General features: G+C 55.2%; 1 protein-coding gene across 1 annotated transcript; it reads left to right on the top strand.

Moving 5' to 3' along the window:
- Positions 1-265: 265 nt before the first annotated feature.
- On the top strand, positions 266-18,249 carry PDIA4 (protein disulfide isomerase family A member 4). The gene is made up of 10 exons (XM_065883824.1): positions 266-414; positions 6,118-6,295; positions 7,494-7,699; positions 9,446-9,584; positions 10,549-10,754; positions 10,879-11,037; positions 13,786-13,937; positions 15,887-16,043; positions 16,340-16,573; positions 17,449-18,249. Exons 1-10 carry the CDS (start codon positions 327-329, stop codon positions 17,862-17,864), a joined length of 1,935 nt encoding a protein of 644 aa, XP_065739896.1. The 5' UTR covers positions 266-326; the 3' UTR covers positions 17,865-18,249.
- Positions 18,250-18,347: the final 98 nt, after the last annotated feature.

The raw sequence follows: 18,347 nt of genomic DNA, 5'->3' as shown, positions 1-18,347 counted from the left end.
TAGCGCTCTGATCTTTAAACGCCGGAGCCGCGGGGCCTGCGGAGGAGGCCCGGGAGGAGGATCTGTGCTGAGAACTGTGCTGCGGGGCTCGGACGCGCACTTCGGCGCTCGGACGCGCACTTCGACGCACGCGGCCCCAGCCCCAGGTCGGGCTGGGATTGGCCGGTCCGCGGCTTCCCCCGCCCCCAGTCAATTGCCGGCTAGGTCTTCCGGGGAGGGGGGAGTTTCTTTCCTTACCTCTCGTTTCCTTTCGCGAGACCGGAGCCAGAGGTTTGGGATCGCCCAGTGGCCGTCGGCGCGAGGAGGCCGAGCTCCGCACCGCCGCGATGAGGCCCCGGGAAGCCTGGCTGCTCGTTCTGCTCTTAGCCCTGGCGCAGCTGCTGGCAGCGGCGAGCGCAGAGGGCCCGGATGAAGGTGAGCGGCGGCGGGCCGGGCCTGTGGGCGGGGTCGCCGCGCGGACCGCCGACGTGCTGCAGTTTGAGGGCGGTAGCGGGGGACAGGATCGCTTGGGAGATCCGGGAGAGGAGGGCGGCGAAGCGGCTGGGGCTGCCACTGAGGCTTGAACGCGGAGAGGATGTAAAGTGCCTTCTTTGCATGCTGGCTCCTTCGCCGTGATTCTGCTCAGGTTTTCCTCGAGTTCAGGCTGACTTCCCGCTCCTGGGAACGGGAGCTTGGGAACTGGTTCAGCCTTTGACGCTAACACGTCCAGGGAGTGTGAAGGGAGAGGGGCCTCTGGTTTCAAAACAGATTTTAGAGAAGGGGCGAGGGCACGAAGCCCCAAGTGGGAGCTCTCGGGACAACCGCGGGCAGCAAGCATTTTTCGTCTCAAAACTGTGGTTTGTAGGTTTGGATATAAGTAACTCAAGGGTTCTGGTTTGAGGGAGAAAGGGATGGCTTGGTTTGCATCTTTTGGAAACCGGAGATAGCACTCCTTTTGCGAGCATTTATTCAGCACTTACTGTGTGTGCCGGTCACTGCGCTGGGTTGTGGGAGTTAAGGATGAGTGTGGCCCCTGCCCATAAAGCGCCCGCTCTGGGAGGAAGGTTCGCAGCTACTAGTCACCACTCCTGCATTTTTCTTTGAAGTCGGCTAGCTAAAAAATGGTGTAAGAGAACTTGGAAAATTAGAAAGTTTTAGTCAAGAAAAGAGTGCTAATTCCTAGAGAACAGGGCATCGCATTACTGGTCTTAAACTTCTTCCTCTCTGGCCTTTCTCTAGGTGACTAGAGTTTTTTCCTGTTGAGTTTGTTCCAATATAAATAAACCCCTTTTTCTAACGTTAGTGTGTAAAGGAACTGTGAACTTTATACTCTTTTAGACAGCTTGAGTAACTTTTATGCAAGTCAATGATTCAAGAGTCTTTACCCACATAGAAAGGGAAGTTAAAAACCAGCGCCTGGTGAGAAGAACACCTACCTGCCAACAGGAACTAGAGAGTAGTGTCACCTACAAGTGTCTTAGGACCTTTATCCAAATCACCTGGTGCTTATTTAAATACAGAGTCCCAAAATACACCCAAGCGGACTGCAGCAGTGGGCCCTCGAATCTGCAGGTTAAACATTTCATTGATTCCTGGGCAAGGTAAACTTTGGGAGGCACCTTAAAGTTTGAGGACCAGTGGAGATGGAGGGTAGTTTTTGGAACATAGCCAAAGAGCAAACTAGCTTTGTCTTGGTTCTGATCCAGTGATTCTATTTTGCGGGGATTCTTAAGAGGCCTGGAAGGGTGGCAAACATGGGTGGACACCAAGGGCTATTAGGAAGAGTGAGTCTGTCATTTGGGTCACAGGTCACTAATGCACTGGAGACCCTGGGAAGTAGCCGCCTCTGGGGTGAGCCCGGGAATCTCTGCAGTTGGGTAGGGTGGGGCTTCTAGTAGTTACCTCGACTCTTTCCCATCTCTGGATCTTCACGTTCAGCTTCTATCACAGGTAACCCATCCCGTGGATTTATTTTAGGGCCACACTTCCCTCTACCCAAGATGGTCCCTGTCCTTAGGGGGTTTTCCCTAATTTTGCCTCACTGCTGGGCATGCAGGTTCTTAGTTATTTTATTACTTATTTATTTATTTGGCTGCACCGGGTCTTAGTTGCAGCATGCAGGATCTTCGTTGCGGCCTGTGAGCTCTTGTAGTTGCGGCATGTGGACTCTTAGTTGCGGCATGCGGGATGGAGCCCGGGGCCCCCTGCATTGGGAGTGCAGAGTCTTAACCGCTGGACCACCAGGGAAGTCCCTTGCTTGCTTTCATTTGGGATTGGTTTAGATTTTAAAGTAAGTGGAAATTCACTTGGGTACAGTGCTGGGGAACTGTCCAGTTGCACCTCTCTTTTCCTTTCTGGGAAGTAATTATCAAGCGAGTCCGTGTAAAACTTGGGGCATCCTGGGAAGAAAATCCTATGTGTCACCATGGCATAGCAGCTGAGCGGTCAGGACCCTCCACTCAGTAGCCTTGTGCCTTTGGGCAAGTGACTAAAGCTCTCTGTTTCTTCCTCTGTAAAGTGCATATAATGTGTTTCCCTCGGGGGATGAGAGAGTGTGCTTAAGTGCCCAGCACGGTGCCTGGCGCATAAAACATATCAGTTAAATGATGTTATATCTGATAACAAATTTCTCTTTTTCTATTCAGTATTGACCTAATGGTAAGATTTACCCAACTTTTATGGGCACCTCCCTGGTGGGGACTGGAAGACTGGCCAGCTGAGGAGGCAGATGAGGACATGCTGTAAGGAGCCGCTGGTGTCCAGCCTGGGCAGGATCCAGTGTTGTCAGATGTACTGGTGGGGCTGGGCAGGGGTTGCAGTGACCTGGTTAGAGGAGGGGCCTACATTTCAGGAGGGGCCTTACTGGATGGGCTAAGCAGTGTGTGGAGATGATGCAAGAGGCTTCACTGACTACACGCTGGGGAGGATGGCGCCCTTCCAGAAGGTGCTGGAAGGCTTTGGATATATTTCTATCCTAGAATGTCCAACTTTAAAAGTGAAGCCCAGTGAAGAGTGGTCTCCCCATTAAACTGAGATACTTTCCTTGTCTGGATGTGTGGGGTTTTAGTCCATGGGAATGTAGAGCCAGCACCTTCTCCAGTTGCAGACGAGTCAACCCTGGGAATTGTCTGCAACTTGGGGAGGAATGGAAAGGGGCGGCCACGCCTTAACGCTATTGAGGATCCTTAATTATGTAGGGAATGTTCTGCCATTTTGTTTATCCTTAAAACTATAAACTCAAAGTCAATTTTTTTAAAAGTGTCAAGAAATGAATTCACTGTTTGGAGCTCTGTCCCAGGATAACTCATGGACCCCCATTTAATCGTGAGAGCCCCATTACCAATAGTGCTCTCAGACCACTTCGGGCTGGGTGTAGGTAGGAAAGCATCTTTGCTTTTCCATTTTGTAAAATTCACCTTATCCCTGTGCATTGAGCAGATAGCCGAGTCCCTCTTCCTCCCCGAGCTGTGTTTCCTAGCTTGAAGAGAGGATTAAGTTCTCCCGAGCCTTCTTTCCACCCTTCCTCCAGTCTTTCCGTCTGCCCGCAAGTAAACTTGATTCTCGGACTGAGCTGAGCAGCCAGGCGGTGAGAGTGGAGATGCACTGCCTGGGGCATCTACCTAACTGCCCACAGCAGGCCTTCCGGGCCGTGGGAGCACCCAGATCTGGGGCAAGGCATGTGGTGCTTCCTAGGTCCCCGACAGGAGCAGAGAACCTGCACGACATCCCCACATTAAGCCCCCGGGTTTGCAGCCCCGATGTGGGTCATTTTGGGTGGGACTTTCAAGTGAGGGGCGGTCAGACTAGCCTTTTGAAAGCCACTGTGACAAGGTTCTGCAGGCCGACATGGGTCAGCTAGTACTTATCCTGCAAGTTTGTTGTAGGCAGTGTTCCTGTACCGGGAGCCCCTAGCCAGCTGGCGTAAACCCGGAGGTTCTCAAGCGTTACGTCCTAGGATTCCCGAGGACCTGGGTGTATCGTGTTGGCTGCCAGTCACCAGTGGAAGGGGATTCAGTGTTGACGTGAGTGTAAAGAAACGAGCTGAGGCCACAGCCCTGAGAGGTGGCGTTGGGGTTGAGCCCAGGTTGTCTTCCTCTGGGTCCTGCCCCCTCCACGTCCAGGGAGCCTGGTTCTCATTGCTCTCCCCAAGCCTCCTGCTGACAGTGCTGGGGGCCTGGGGCTTCTGCAGGCCTGACCACCCCGCAGGGTCCCTGATGAGGAGCAGGGAAGTGGTGAGGTGGCTGGGGAGCTCGGGGAGGGCAGGAGGAAGACTGCGGGCAGGGCCGGTAACCTGCCCCAAGAAACATGGATGTGTACTCCTCAAATTGGTGGGTGTTCTTTTTGGATTTTAGAGCCATTTCTCCTGCCCGCGCAATGGAGGAACTTCTGCCTTAAGTTGGGGGGGGGGGATGTGAAAGGAAAAAGCAGTGGGTGTTTGAAGGGACAATGTGGAGGAAAGTGGGGCTCAGCGGGTGGGGTGGGTTTTTGGTTTACTTTTGACAATTGGTGTGCAGATTGGTAGATTTTAATGATACCGAGCAAAGCTGCCACCCTGCCCAGACCAGTTCCTGGCTTTTCTGAGCACCTGCAGAGCCAGCACTGGATCAGTTCAGGGGTGGCTAAGATTGGTCAAGTCCCAGGGGTTCCCGGATCCCGAGGGCAGGTTTTCGAGCCCTGACCTCAGTCCCGCTGTCGGTGTTGGTTTCTCTCCTGGGAAGCATCTCCAAAAATAAATAATTGGCTCTGAAACATTCTGCCTTTGGAGTTGATGAAATCGTGCTGGCTGCAGTTCTGTTTGCTGGCGTGGTAGCAGCTGGGGAACCTGGGTAACGAGAACTGCCGTTCAGGATTTCTGGTACCTGTAGTTCAGCAACAAATTCAGTTGAACCTTGATAATAAGATGTGCTCATATGCTTGTGTTCTGGAAAGAGTACTTTGCTTCCAGGCAGGGCGTCCTACAAAGGTATGAACAGGAAACAAGTGCTGGTTCTCAGCTTTTCATTCTGGAGGATGGAATCCTAATCCATTTCTGAAAGGGGTGGCATTTTTACCTCATACACATAAAAAATAGCCCCACGGGTGTTACAGTCCTTCAGCAAAAGGTTGAAATGTGAAGGGAGGAGTGTGGGGCATCATATTTTACTTACAAAGTCAGCCCGAGTAACCTCCGGGGTGGAAAAGTTGAGACCAGTACTTGTTTCCTGTTTGTACTGATCTGGGGACCAGGCAGTCAGTCATTCATTGGGCAGGGGTCGGGGGGGATTGGATGCAGTCCTTCCTGCCTGTGGAAGCAGAGAGGGTGAGGAAGAGCAACATGTGTGTGAAAGTTAGCCTGGCCCTTAAGCACAGATGTGGGGGGCCCACGAAGTGAGGAACCTGAGGCGCACAGCGTGCGTATGGGTCAGGAGCCTTGCGCGGGGCGGCCCGAGGGGTGCATCAGGTCTGTGCCTGGGGAGCAGGACGGCGGGTTCTCTGTACCTGGGCTGGAGGCCTGCAGAGCAGGACCGGGGAGGGAGTGCTCCCTCTGGAGAGGGGGCTGGTCCTGCCCTCCGAGTCCTGCTGCAGTTTTTAGACTTTAAATTCTAGACCTGTAGTCAGTTTTCAGCCATCTTTTAGGCATGACCTCCCTTTAAGTGAAATCTTAAGTGGCCACCCGATATGCAAATTCCTGGGGTCGGGGAGGCCCCCAGGGACCACGCAGGACTCGTGACCATTTTCAGGGTTTTGGGTTCTAGGGAGATTTTTTTTTTTTTCTTTTTGAGTAAAGTTACGTATTTATTTATTTTTGGCTGCGTTGGGTCTTCGTTGCTGTGCGTGGGCTTTCCTCTAGTTGTGGCGAGCGGGGGCTACTCTTTGTTGCGGTGCGCGAGCTACTCATTGCGGTGGCTTCTCTCGTTGCGGAGCACGGGCTCTAGGCACGCGGTCTTCAGTAGTTGTGGCACGCAGGCTCAGTAGTTGGGCGCACGGGCTTAGTTGCTCCGCGGCCTGTGGGATCTTCCCGGACCAGGGCTCAAACCCGTGTCCCTTGCATTGGCAGGAGGATTCTTAACCACTGTGCCACCAGGGAAGTCCCTCTAGGAAGATTTTTAAGGAGGAGGGTCACCATTTTCCTAACCAGTCTGGGTATTTTCTGCACAGATTCTTCTAAGAAAGAGGATGCCATTGAGGAGGAAGACGAGGAGGAGGAAGAGGACGAGGACGACGGCGATGACTTGGAAGTTAAGGAAGAAAACGGTGTCTCAGTCCTAAATGACGCGAACTTTGATAACTTTGTGGCTGACAAAGACACGGTGTTGCTGGAGTTCTACGCTCCATGGTGAGGACCCACGCTCCGCCCCCCTCAGCCAGATGGACCAGGGGTTCCTCTGTGTCCCAGGCTGGACCCCTCAGAGTCATCCGGACCCCGCAGGGTGGGAGTGTCCGGGTGCAGGAACCCAGACTCCTGGTTCGGGAGCGCCAGGAGCTCAGCATTCTGCCAATTTGCATTCAGCGTCCGACGAGCCAGCCCTCGCAGACCGCGGGCCCCGCTCGTTTCAGATCCGGTGCTTAAAAATGTGAACATGTCCTCTGCTGGTTACAGCTGGGGGCGGCTAACGAGCTGTGATGACACAGAGACCTGCGTGGGTGACAGGCGCATCCCTCATTACAGATTCCGCCCTCCACCCCCTCCTTCTGCCCGGAGTCTGGTGGATGCCCAGTGCAGCCCCTGGGGCCTCCCATAGGAAAGGTGCATGGGCCCTGGGGGAGCAGCCCCTCTTTTCCCATCTTTCACCCTCACGGGGCAGCCAGTCATGACTCTTGGGCTCCTTCCCCCCACCTCTCTTCTGCTGTTTTTTCCATCTCATAATCCTGTCTTCTTTTTCCCCTTTCTCCTGCCCTCCTTGGTTCACTTCGGAGAAAAAATAGTCAAGATATTCTTACGTTGTTTGTCTAGCACAGTGTGAGATGCTTTGTAAAAGTATCTAAACAGACCTTAGGACAGGCCTATGAGGTTACATTGTTCCTGGTTTATAGATCAGCCGTTCTCAAACATTTTGTTCTCTCGGGACCCCTTAACATTTAATAATTGAGGACCTCAAATAGCTTGTTATGTGGGTCATGTTTATCAGTAGTTACCGTATCGGGAATTAAAACTGAGAAATAGAAAAGGCCATCTTTAAATAACAGTAGCCCTCTTACATGTTCACATCAGAATGCTGACATCATCGTCGATCACGTAGCCTCTGGAAAACCCTGCCGTATGCTTCTGAGAGGAGTGGAAAAGACGGCATCTTTCAGGAAGAGTTTTCTCCTCACACTGGGGTGTAGAGATGTTGAAAGCATGTTCCCTCAGCAGAGCTGAGTTTCGAACCTGGAGCTGTTTGACTTTCAGCTGCCTTGGCCTCCCTGTTTTGTGTTTCTTGTTAGCTGCAAACATTTCTGGTCCCAGTGTCCCCGTTGGTGTGCGCGTTGCTGGATTTACGTCTCCATGGATACAGTTAACCTGCTTCTTCTTCCCGAAATCTAATTCTCAGGTGCGGGCATTGCAAGCAGTTTGCTCCAGAATATGAAAAAATCGCCACTACCTTGAGGGAGAATGACCCTCCCATTGCTGTCGCCAAGATCGACGCGACCTCGGAATCGGCGCTGGCCAGTAGGTTTGACGTGAGTGGCTATCCCACCATCAAGATCCTTAAGAAGGGGCAGGCTGTCGACTACGAGGGCTCCAGGACCCAGGAAGGTGAGCGGCTTCTGAGCTGCTGGTGGAAGTCGGGGACAGGGCTCCCTCCCCCTGGAAGGGAAAGTGGAGGGGGTGATGGGAGGGGAATTTGGATATTAGAAAGGAAGCCAAGCTGAGTGGACGGGGAGTGATCCCTGATGGAATGTTCGCGGAAACTTGGATCAACGTAAACTTGTCCTTGCATGGGAGGGGGTATCTTCTTCCATTGACGACCATGAAACTCAAGGTCTGGAGCTGGTGTGTTACAGGTCATGGGTCTTGGTAGTGCGCTGGAGCGGTGCTTCTGAATGTCTAGCTTGTATCCGACTCACGGGGGGGTGGGATGGGGTGGGGTGGGGTTGAGGAGGCTCGTTTAGACAGACTGTCGAGCCCCAGCCCAGAGCTTCTGATTCACTAAGATTCAGGTCTGGCCCAATAACCTGCGTTTCTTGCGAGCTCTAAGGGCTTGCCGAACGTGCAGGTCCAGAGCCCCACACTGGAACCACTGGTGTGCGGAGCCAGACAGTATTTCTAAAACCAGGCCCGATGGGTCCCTGCCTGGCTCACATCAGACACTAAATAAGTTTCATTAAATGAATGAGAAAATAACATTGTGGTAGCCTTTAGCGTATCTCTTAATCACTTAAGAAAAAGGATTGCTCTGTGCTGCATTTTCCATTCCCAGTATAGCGTAGTAGAAATAGCACTGAATAGGTTTGGGGTCTTCACTGCCATCACGTAGCCCTGTGTCCCCCACAAGGGCCTCCCTTGCTGGGCCTTGGGCTCCTCATCACGGAGTGTGAGGTCATGGGGACTTGATCTCAAGGTTCCCCTTGAATTGGTACGAGAGTCTGTCCTGTGACAGACTTGTATATTTGGAGGTCTGCACTTGACACCTGCCAGCTAGGGACGTGGCCCAGTTTGGAATCTTGAGAGCAGAGTTTGCCTAAGTGGCCTCCCCAGGCACCAGCCCTCCCAGTGCGTCTTAATAATGGGCTCGCCTGCGTTGATGGCCCCAGGGCCTCGGCTCTGCCTACACCGGCAGGTGCTGCTCTGTGCGCTCCAGTCTGAAAGCTCGTGCTTTGCGGCAGTGGGTCTCAGACCTGGCTCCTTGGTAGATTCTATGGCAAAAAAGGAGAGAAAAAGTTTGCAGCCACTGCTCCTAAGAACCCCTTGGAAAGTGCTTTGCGAGAATATATTCAGTGTCCCAGGCCTGGCGTTGAATCCATCTCCGGGGAAGCAGGCCACAGAAGGGCCGTTTGCAGTCTGTGCAGCCTGAGCGGCGTGGGAGCTGCTGCTTCTCTTTTCATTTTTCTCCAGTTTGGTTACGTTTTATGATGCGTGTAACATGCCAGTGCTAGATGTGCGTGTCTAAATACATAGGTATTTGTACGAGTTAAGAGGATGCCGCCAAAACTATTAATAGGCATGTGTGGTCAAACACTGGGAGATGACCTCTCGGGGTTCAAGTGCAGTTAGAACCCTGGCGTGTTAGGAACGGAAGTCTCATTCGTCGGGTTGGGCTTGGACTGTCTCGAGCAGTCCGCAGCGGGTGCGTGTGGCAGTGGACCCATGACGGACGGCTGCTGGAAACAGTGGGCCTCTGGCTCTTAACTGTGCAGAGTGGCCCTGGCTGTAGATGTGATTGGATTTCAGGAAATCACATGGGTCCTGTTCTGTGGCCCCGCTCTCTCTCTTCGCCCCTCATCACCTGCCACCCCTGGAGCGGGGGCCTGCATGTGCTCAGTCTTGTGTTGTTTCTTCCAGAAATTGTGGCCAAGGTCAAAGAGATCTCCCAGCCCAACTGGACACCTCCACCAGAAGTCACACTCGTGCTGACCAAAGATAACTTCGATGAGGTGGTGAATGACTCAGGCATCATTCTGGTGGAGTTTTATGCCCCGTGGTAAGATGGTGTCTATCACCTGTCATCGGATACTGGTCAGGCCCGTCCTGTGTTCGGTACAGGCACGGGCCAGAGGTGGCAGAGACAGACCCCCGCATGTGAGGCAGGGCTAGCCGAAGAGCAGGCGGGCGCAAAGTCCCCGCCGTGCACAAGTGGGCAGAGTGGGGCGCTGCGTGTTCCGAGAGAGGTGGTTTCCCAGAGTCTTTCCTGGGGAGTAGGATGAGGCTAAGATATAGGCCTGAAGCGTGGAGCCTGCAGGGGAGAGTAAGCCACGTGGGCCACATAGGGGGGCCACCCAACGATCTGGGGCCCCTCGGAGCTGGAGGACACGACCGTGCGCCAGGCAGTGCCCGCTTCCCCCCCGGGCCTTGCTGCCTCCCTCCTGAGACGTTTGAACCTTGGTTTTCTCTGTCTTCGTCTCTGCTCTCGACTGTTCTGGAGTGAATCTTGGAAGTTGACCCTGACTCTTGCTTTACACTCAAGACGTGTTCCCTTCTTGTGCCGGAGCCCCAGGGCCCCTAGAGCTTCCTGCCTTTTTGTCCCTTCCCCTCACCGCCCCCTTCACAGGCTTGCATCCACTTCCTGCCCATCCCTTGTGTCCCAGCTCACCCTCACGTCCTGTGTGAAGTCACCACTGACTGGTATCCTTACCTGTCCCAGCTCTCCAACCAAGAAAATTGTCTTGGCCTTTCCCATGTCTTACCCCATGTCACGGTTATGCCCCTGTCCACCCATGTCTCGGGTGTGTGTGTGTTGTGTGTGTCCCCCCACCTCCATGAAGGAGGAGGCCACATCCTGCTGGCCCCTGGGGAAGGCCCGGGCTCCGCCCTCACCCGGGGGCATCCCGAGGTTGGCGGGATCTCTCCAGTCGCCCGGAGCGCAGGCTGGGTTTCTGCGCTTCACTTACCTGGCAGGTGGCATCCACACCAGAACAGGCCCCTGACAGAACTGCTTCCTCTCGCAGGTGTGGACACTGCAAGAAACTGGCCCCCGAGTATGAGAAGGCCGCCAAGGAGCTGAGCAAGCGCTCTCCCCCAATCCCCCTGGCGAAGGTCGACGCCACCGCAGAGACAGACCTGGCCAAGAGGTTCGACGTCTCCGGCTATCCCACCCTGAAAATCTTCCGCAAGGGAAAGCCCTTTGATTACAACGGCCCACGGGAAAAATACGGTACTGCCACCTCCTCTGGCCTCAGTGGGGAGGGAAGCTCCTGGTGCGTGTGGGCGCCGGCAGAGCTGTGGGGACGGCGCCCTGCAGCCCCAAGCGGCCCCTCAGGCGTGTGCTCTGCTCCCAGGGATCGTCGACTACATGATCGAGCAGTCCGGGCCACCCTCCAAGCAGGTCCTGGCCCTGAAGCAGGTCCAGGAGTTCCTGAAGGATGGAGACGATGTCATCATCGTTGGGGTCTTTAAGGCGGAGAGCGACCCAGCCTACCAGCGGTACCAGGACGCTGGTAAGGAGTGGCCCGCTGGGCAGGGCAGAGTGCCCAGGCCCGGGCTGTCTGAGGTTGCTGGGGAGTCTGCTGCTTTTGTATAAAACTCCTGGGCATCGACTTAGGGGATGGCTTGATGGAAGAATTGAGATTGCATACATGGGAACAGGCTTTCCTTTCTCGGCTTGGGGCTTGGTTCTCTGTTGCTTTAATTGCACGTGGGTGATATGATCTCTTACTAAATAGATGAGAGGGCTGCACAGTCCCCCTCCTGGCCTCTGAGAGGAGGGGAGGGGCACAGTCAAGTTCATCCAAGGTCATTTTCTACCTCCCGCCCCTTCCAGGGCCCCTTCCCAGATCCAGTCCCTCTGCCAGGGGTAGGGTCTTGACCGGAAAGTGAGGGTTTCTGCATCAGACCTGGGTTCGAGTCCTGGCTCTGCCAGGGTTCGAATACCGTGGCCACAGTCAGTGACTTGATCAGCTCGGAGATCTCACGTCCAACACGGTGACCTGTCCTACTTGGAAGGTTGTTACATTAGTTGAGATGAATTGGAGGAAGTGCTTAGCGAAGTGCCTGGGGATGCTGATTGCACACTGAACGCTGGTCTTGCCGGTCCGGGAGGCAAAGTTTATCACCAGCAGCTGTCAGTGGTGTCCCGTGGGGGCTGGTGTCCTCGCTCCCCGGACGGTCCCTAGGCCATGAACAAAAGATGGCTTTTCAGGGACGGTCAGGATCCTCTTGGTCCTCAACAGCCCCTGAGTGCCCTCCGCCCCTCACCCCACGTCACACACGCCAAAACAGTTTGCTTTTCTGCGTCGAAGGAGCAGTTACGATCTGCCTGCCACTTAGTGCTGACCTCTGCTGCGTGGTCACGGTTGTGCGTTTGTCAAATGCAGAGTAACGTTGTGAAACATACAGTGGAGCTAAACTCTGTGCTTCCTCGGTCCTCACTGATTCAGTCAGTAACCTTGTCACCCAGTTGTGCTAGAAACTTGCAGAGGGGTCCCCTAGCCCACCCAGGGCCACAGGCAGCCACGGAGTCCCCAAACCTACACATTTATGTGCATGCAGACCCCTGGGGATCTTGTCAAAATGTGGGTTCTGGGGCTTCCCTGGTGGCGCAGTGGTTGAGAGTCCGCCTGCCGATGCAGGGGACACGGGTTCGTGCCCGGGTTCGTGCCCCGGTCCGGGAGGATCCCACGTGCCGCGGAGTGGCTGGGGCTATGAGCCATGGCCACTGAGCCTGCGCCTCCGGAGCCTGTGCTCTGCAACGGGAGAGGCCGCAGCAGTGAGAGGCCCGCGTACTGCAAAAAAAAAAAAAAAAAATGTGGGTTCTGGTGCTATACATCTGGGTGGGCCCGGTGCTGCCCGTCCAGCTGCCTCACTTCCAGTCTGACATACGTGTGACCCCACGTGGCCGGTCAGGTTAGGCTTGGGCAGGGGTGACGGTCACTGGGCCTGGGGTGTAGACTGGGGGGAAGGAGCCAGAGACAGTCCTGGGGATGCAGCGTGGATGACAGGGAAGCTGATGGGGCAGGAGCAGAGGGGAGGCTGGCGGGAGGAAGGGATCTGTGAGCGTGGAGGGCGGGCAGGAAGTTCTTGAGTCGATTCTGTCTCTGCACCCAGGGCCACCTGATAACAAATACCCGGGGCGCCTAGTGGCTTAGAACGGGTGTGCCTTCTGGGTGGGCCACCTTGTTTCATTCTTACAGTGGTCTGAGAGGTGCCCTGTCCTGTTTCTACAGAGGAGGGACTGGGGCTCGGGGAGGTGAGTCACTGGCAGGCCTGAAGTCACACAGTCGGCAGGTTGAAAATTACGATTTCAGTCGAAGTTTGTCTCAGCTTCCAAAAGCTGTGAGCTTGTCCAGGTCGCCCCTGCCTCCTGCAAGACACATACTGTGCCCTCAGCCACCTGTCCCTATGTATAGCCAGTCGGAGGCTGCCCTCGGGTGGGGCGACGCCTCACCCAGTGCTGGGACCACACACTCCGCTCAGGGTGCGTGTGGATGCCTCAGCGAGGACAGAACAGAGGGACTGAGGTGATTCCCCTGGGGGGTCCGGGGCAGGGATTGACAGGCCGGCCCACGGGCCAAATCTGGTCCTCACCTGGTTTTGTAAGTTCTCTTAGAACACAGCACACTGGATGGTTTGCATGCTGGTCAGCACAGAGCGGGGTCATCGTGACCGTGGGGTCCACAAAGCCAAGATAGTTCCTGTCTGGTCCTTTCCATAAAAGATTGCCAGCCCCTGTTCTAGAGTACCCTCAGTCAGTGGGGGTGCATTTGGGAGTTTCCCGAGATTTAAAGTATGTACAGCAAAAGAACCGTATCCCACAAACAGGCCACCCAGCAACTCGAGGAGGAGCAGTCAGGGCCCTGCGACGGGTGCTGGGTGTGAAAACTCCCTGTGGGGATGGAGGGCTCTTGTGACGGACGCAGGAGGATTTGGGCTGTCTGTCCAGGGTTATGTGCTTCTCAGCATCAGAGGCCGCAGTCGACCGTAGCACCTGACAAATTAGCTCTGAGTTTTTCTGTGAAGATTGTTTATTTTTAAAATAAATTCCAAGATCTATAGATTTTAAGGGATTACATCTATACCAGGTTGTAAACTCCAGACTCCTTTCAAGTGTTTCAGCTCTGGATATAGTCCACACGGCGTTTGTGGTTAAGAACACTATTTTCTGGGCGTTTGCTTTGACTGATGGTGGGTAGTGAGTTGAATCTAGATCATTAGTAAATCGTGTATTTGTTGTTCTGTTAATTTTTCAGCTAACCACCTGAGAGAGGATTACAAATTCCACCACACTTTCCACACTGAAATAGCCAAGTTCTTGAAAGTCTCCCCGGGGAAGTTGGTCATCATGCAGCCTGAGAAATTCCAGTCCAAATATGAGCCCAAGAGCCACGTGATGGACATCCAGGTGGGGGAGGGATGCCAGCCCCGGGGCATCCCATCGGCATGGTCTCTTGGTCAGGGTTCGCGGGAGGGACGGCGGTCGGGGGTTGGGGTCACACATACCTCGTGGGTCGTGGGGCCTTGGCCCCTGGCAGAGCTCCACCTGCTTTTGCCAGAAGGGTTCCCCCGGTCTTTATAGCTCCTGGCAGGCCAGCAGGGGCCTGCGTGGCTGGTGTGGCTCCTGGCCAGGATGTGCTGGCTGCTGGGTCTGAGCCAAGCCTCACTTGCCGCCAGGTGGCTTGGGCGCTGAGGCCTACGAAGCGATGACGGGCCTCTCTGTTCACTGGGTGAAGCTGTGGGACATGGCATGTGGACTTGGCCTTTCTTTCCTCTATGTCTCCCCACTCTCGGTCTTCCTAAGGGGGTGACACAGTCATCTCTAGAGGGGCGGAGGGAGTTCCCAGCCCAGGGTGAGCCTGGGTCCAGCTCGGTGTTCCGAGTGCTTCACAGGGGCTCCGCACTCCACTGAACAGATCTTCAGGTTTGGAAAAAACCTTACACCTTGAATCCAAATACTTTATTTGATAGAACGATGCAGAGAAGTGAGCTAACAGACTGGAGGTCCTACAACCAGTTAGGAGCAGACTAAGGGGAAAATGCAGGTGTGCTCCGTCCCCAGCCAGGACATATGGGGGTGGTCTCATCTCTCCCCCTGCCCTCCAGCTTTTTAGCATCCAGAGATACTGACTCTGGGTCCACAGAGGGGCCCTGATGGCACAGTTCTGTATGGTGTGTGTGCTCCTGGGAAAGGGGGGCTGTCTGCAGCTTTCAGTAGATTCTTGAAGGGGTCCTTGACCTGAATAGGTTGAGATCCACAGTCTGTTGTACACATCACTGCTACTTGGCTCTTCTGGTATTATTTATATACCGTCTTGGTTGCAAAAATTATTTCAGGCTGCTTTGTAAAAAAATTCACACAACAGATAAAATGCGACTTTTAAAAAATGGATTTAAAAATTAGGACAAAGGGAAGACAGGGGCAGGACAGGTAAGATGAAGCCAGGTGTAAAATCAGCACAGGCAGCACTGCTGTGAGGGGGTCGCCTGTCTACTGCACAGGTAAGCGGAGGGCTCTGGCCTTGAGTTGATTCGGGCCCGCGGGTGCCAGGCGCTCAGCTCGGGAGCACATTTGTCCTGGGTCCCTCGGCTTTGAGCCCACCTCCTGAGTGATGGTTGGTCCAGGGGCCGTCCTGATGAGAGACACCCCACGGCCCAGCTGCCCTCTGCCTCGTCCCTGCTGCCTCCTCCCACCTGGCCCGGCCTGCCATTTCTCAGCGCCACCTGGGGCCACCTCCTGACCATCCCTGCAGATGGGACATGGGCCCTGGGGGGAGAGAGCAGTGATCATCCATCACTTCCTGCTGGGCGGGCAGCCGCACCTCGTTGGGCCTCGGTTTCCTCACCTGTAGAGCGAGGTGGCCGTGCCGCCCTCACGTGCAGCTGTGTGGCCCCCATGCTCTTCCTGAGAGACACTGCCCGCACCGCTGCCCCCGGCTTCGGTGTAGCGGCTAGTCAGGGGCAGGCTTTCTCCAGGCGGAGCTCGGAGCCCCAGCGGCGCTTCGCATCACGGCACCGTGTTCCTCGTCCGTGCAGTGTCCCAGAGAGGCTGCTGTGAGGATCAGACCAGGGGAAGGTGGGACCCTGTGCCCAGTGTAGCCCATGTTAGCGCCGCTGTCATCTGGGAGCCGGGCCTTCTCCCAGCAGAACCTGATTGACCTGGACCGCAGGCCCCCACCCAGAGGGAAGGGCACGCGGCCTCTGGTTGCCCGAGAGGCTCACTTCGGGTTCCCTGGAGGAGGGGCCCCAGCATCACCGGGTGGACTTGAGTGGGGCCCCTGTGCCCGTCTCTTGGAGCAAATGGCTTTTCCCATCGACAGCAACAGACAGCTGCACCTTACCTGCCCCCTTTTGCAGGACTCCACGGAGAGCTTGGCCATCAAGGAGCACGTGTTGAGGCACACGCTGCCCCTTGTCGGCCACCGCAAGTCTTCCAACGAGGCCAAGCGCTACTCGCGGCGCCCCCTGGTGGTCGTGTACTATGGCGTGGACTTCAGCTTCGACTACCGCGTCGGTGAGGCCCGGGTTGGCGGCTGGGGTGTGTGGTTACTTACGGCTTCAGGGGCTTTTTCCTCCCGGGCTGTGTCGCTACCCCCTTCCCTCTCTGCTTGAGCACGAGGGGAGCTTCGAGTCGAGTTGGGCCCTCTTAGATTAGAGATGCGGGGGCGATCGGGTGAGGCCAGCTCCCAACCCCGACCTGCCTGCGGGCAGGGGCCCTGGGCTGCGGCCCGAGGCTGGTCCGGGGTCTGCGCTCGGCATCTGGAGCCTCAGCCGCTGTGGCCTGGCTCACAGCCCTCGGTGCCCTTTCAGCCACTCAGTTCTGGCGGAACAAGGTCCTGGAGGTGGCCAAGGACTTCCCCGAGTACACCTTTGCCGTGGCCGACGAGGATGACTTCGCCACGGAGGTGAAGGACCTGGGGCTGAGTGAGAGTGGGGAGGAGGTGAACGCGGCCATCCTGGACGAGGGCGGCCGCAGGTTCGCCATGGAGCCCGACGACTTCGATGCCGACGCCCTCCGCGCCTTCGTCAGCGCCTTCAAGAAAGGTGAGCCCTCCCCATCCCATTCCCCCCCCCCCATCCTCCACCTCCGCGGACCCACCGGCTGGTTGCCGGGGGCCTGGCCCAGGCTTCCTCCTGGACCTGAGAGATGGGAAGATGAGGATGGAGAATCCCTGTTCTTTTTTTTTTTTTTTTTTTTTTTTTTTTTCCGGTACACGGGCCTCTCACTGTTGTGGAGCACAGGCTCCGGACGCGCAGGCTCAGCGGCCATGGCTCACGGGCCCAGCCACTCCGCGGCATGTGGGATTTTCCCGGACCGGGGCACGAACCCGTGTCCCCTGCATCGGCAGGCGGACTCTCAACCACTGTGCCACCAGGGAAGCCCAAGAAGCCTTATTTTTAAAATATGTAAAGTACAACAGGCTTTTGGACTTAGGCGTAAGTTTCATGTATGAGGGAAACTTGCTTTGGCATCAAGCAGAGTGTCTTTCTCATCTGGTTGAGCACATGGCCCCGGGTCCCCAATGCTGGCGGCTGGCGGGCAGACCTCCTTCTCCGTCTCTGCTCAGTCTACCCCCCACCGTGGCTTCCAGCCCCCAGCGCCCACCCTCCTAGTAACCCCTCTGCATCGGGAGCATCTCTTGTGATGGCCTCACTGAACAGGACCCAGCGTCTGCTAGGCCTTGTGGGGAACCACCTGCACCCTCTCTGGCCTTTGCAGGGACTGGGAAAGTAGAAGACGTGAGGAAACCAGAGAACTGGCGGTGGGCTTCTGGAGACAAGGCCCTGGCTGGCCCTGGCAGCGTCTAACTTGCCATGTCCTGCACGTCAGGCCAGCCTCACTGCCTGGTCCAGTCAGAGCCGCCAGGGTCGGGGCCTTTCGGCTCTCACACTCCTCCTCTGCTTGCTTTCCTCGGCAGGAAAACTGAAGCCAGTTGTCAAATCCCAGCCGGTGCCCAAGAACAACAAGGGGCCGGTCAAGGTCGTGGTGGGGAAGACCTTCGACTCCATCGTGATGGACCCTAAGAAGGACGTCCTCATCGAGTTCTACGCGCCGTGGTGCGGGCACTGCAAGCAGCTGGAGCCCGTGTACACAGCCCTGGGCAAGAAGTACAAGGGACACAAGAATCTGGTCATCGCCAAGATGGATGCCACAGCCAATGACGTCACCAACGACCGCTACAAAGTCGAGGGCTTCCCCACCATCTACTTCTCCCCCAGCGGGGACAAAAAGAACCCAATTAAATTTGAGGACGGAAACAGAGATCTGGACCATTTGAGCAAGTTTATAGAAGAACATGCCACAGAACTGAGCAGGGCCAGGGAAGAACTTTGAAGGCCTTGAGGGTCTGCTCAGGGCAAGCGCGGCAGGGACCAGACAGCGAAGCTTCCAGCACTCGGCATTGGAGCCTGAGCCAGCTGCGAGCCCGGTGGGCTTGCTCAAAGGCAGTCTGTCAAGGTGTTTTGGTTTGTCTTGTGTTTTAATTTTTTATACTTTGGTATTTCACCTTATGCTCTGATACTGAATAGATATGAATGACTCAGTAGATTAGTCCAGAATTTTACAGAGGATACATCTATTTTTACCATTATTTGGGGTTTGATTTTTTTTTAACTTTTTCACCTTCTTTAATATATTTCTTCAAAGCAGACAGTTGAACCTCTTCTGTGTGAATGTTTTTCTCTGTTTTTAATTTAAAATTTAAGAAGCCTTTGCCAAATCACGTCGACTTTTCCTTTTTGTTTTATTGTCATCTGAGGAATGCTTAGCTGAAGATGGGACTGTTGGTGTTTGGTTTTTTTTCTTTCTGTTGTGGCA

Source organism: Phocoena phocoena, chromosome 9 (genome assembly GCF_963924675.1).
Source record: "Phocoena phocoena chromosome 9, mPhoPho1.1, whole genome shotgun sequence".
In the NCBI taxonomy this organism is placed as follows: domain Eukaryota; kingdom Metazoa; phylum Chordata; class Mammalia; order Artiodactyla; family Phocoenidae; genus Phocoena; species Phocoena phocoena.
Note: the sequence above shows the minus strand (reverse complement) of the source record. Positions and strands in the feature narration are given on the sequence as shown.

Coding starts and splice junctions, on each gene's coding strand:
- PDIA4 (XM_065883824.1), top strand. CDS start 327: ATGAGGCCCCGGGAAGCCTGGCTGCTCGTTCTGCTCTTAGCCCTGGCG. Junction 10,755..10,878: donor CGGCCCACGGGAAAAATACG/GTACTGCCACCT, acceptor CTCTGCTCCCAG/GGATCGTCGACTACATGATC. Junction 16,574..17,448: donor CGTCAGCGCCTTCAAGAAAG/GTGAGCCCTCCC, acceptor TTTCCTCGGCAG/GAAAACTGAAGCCAGTTGTC.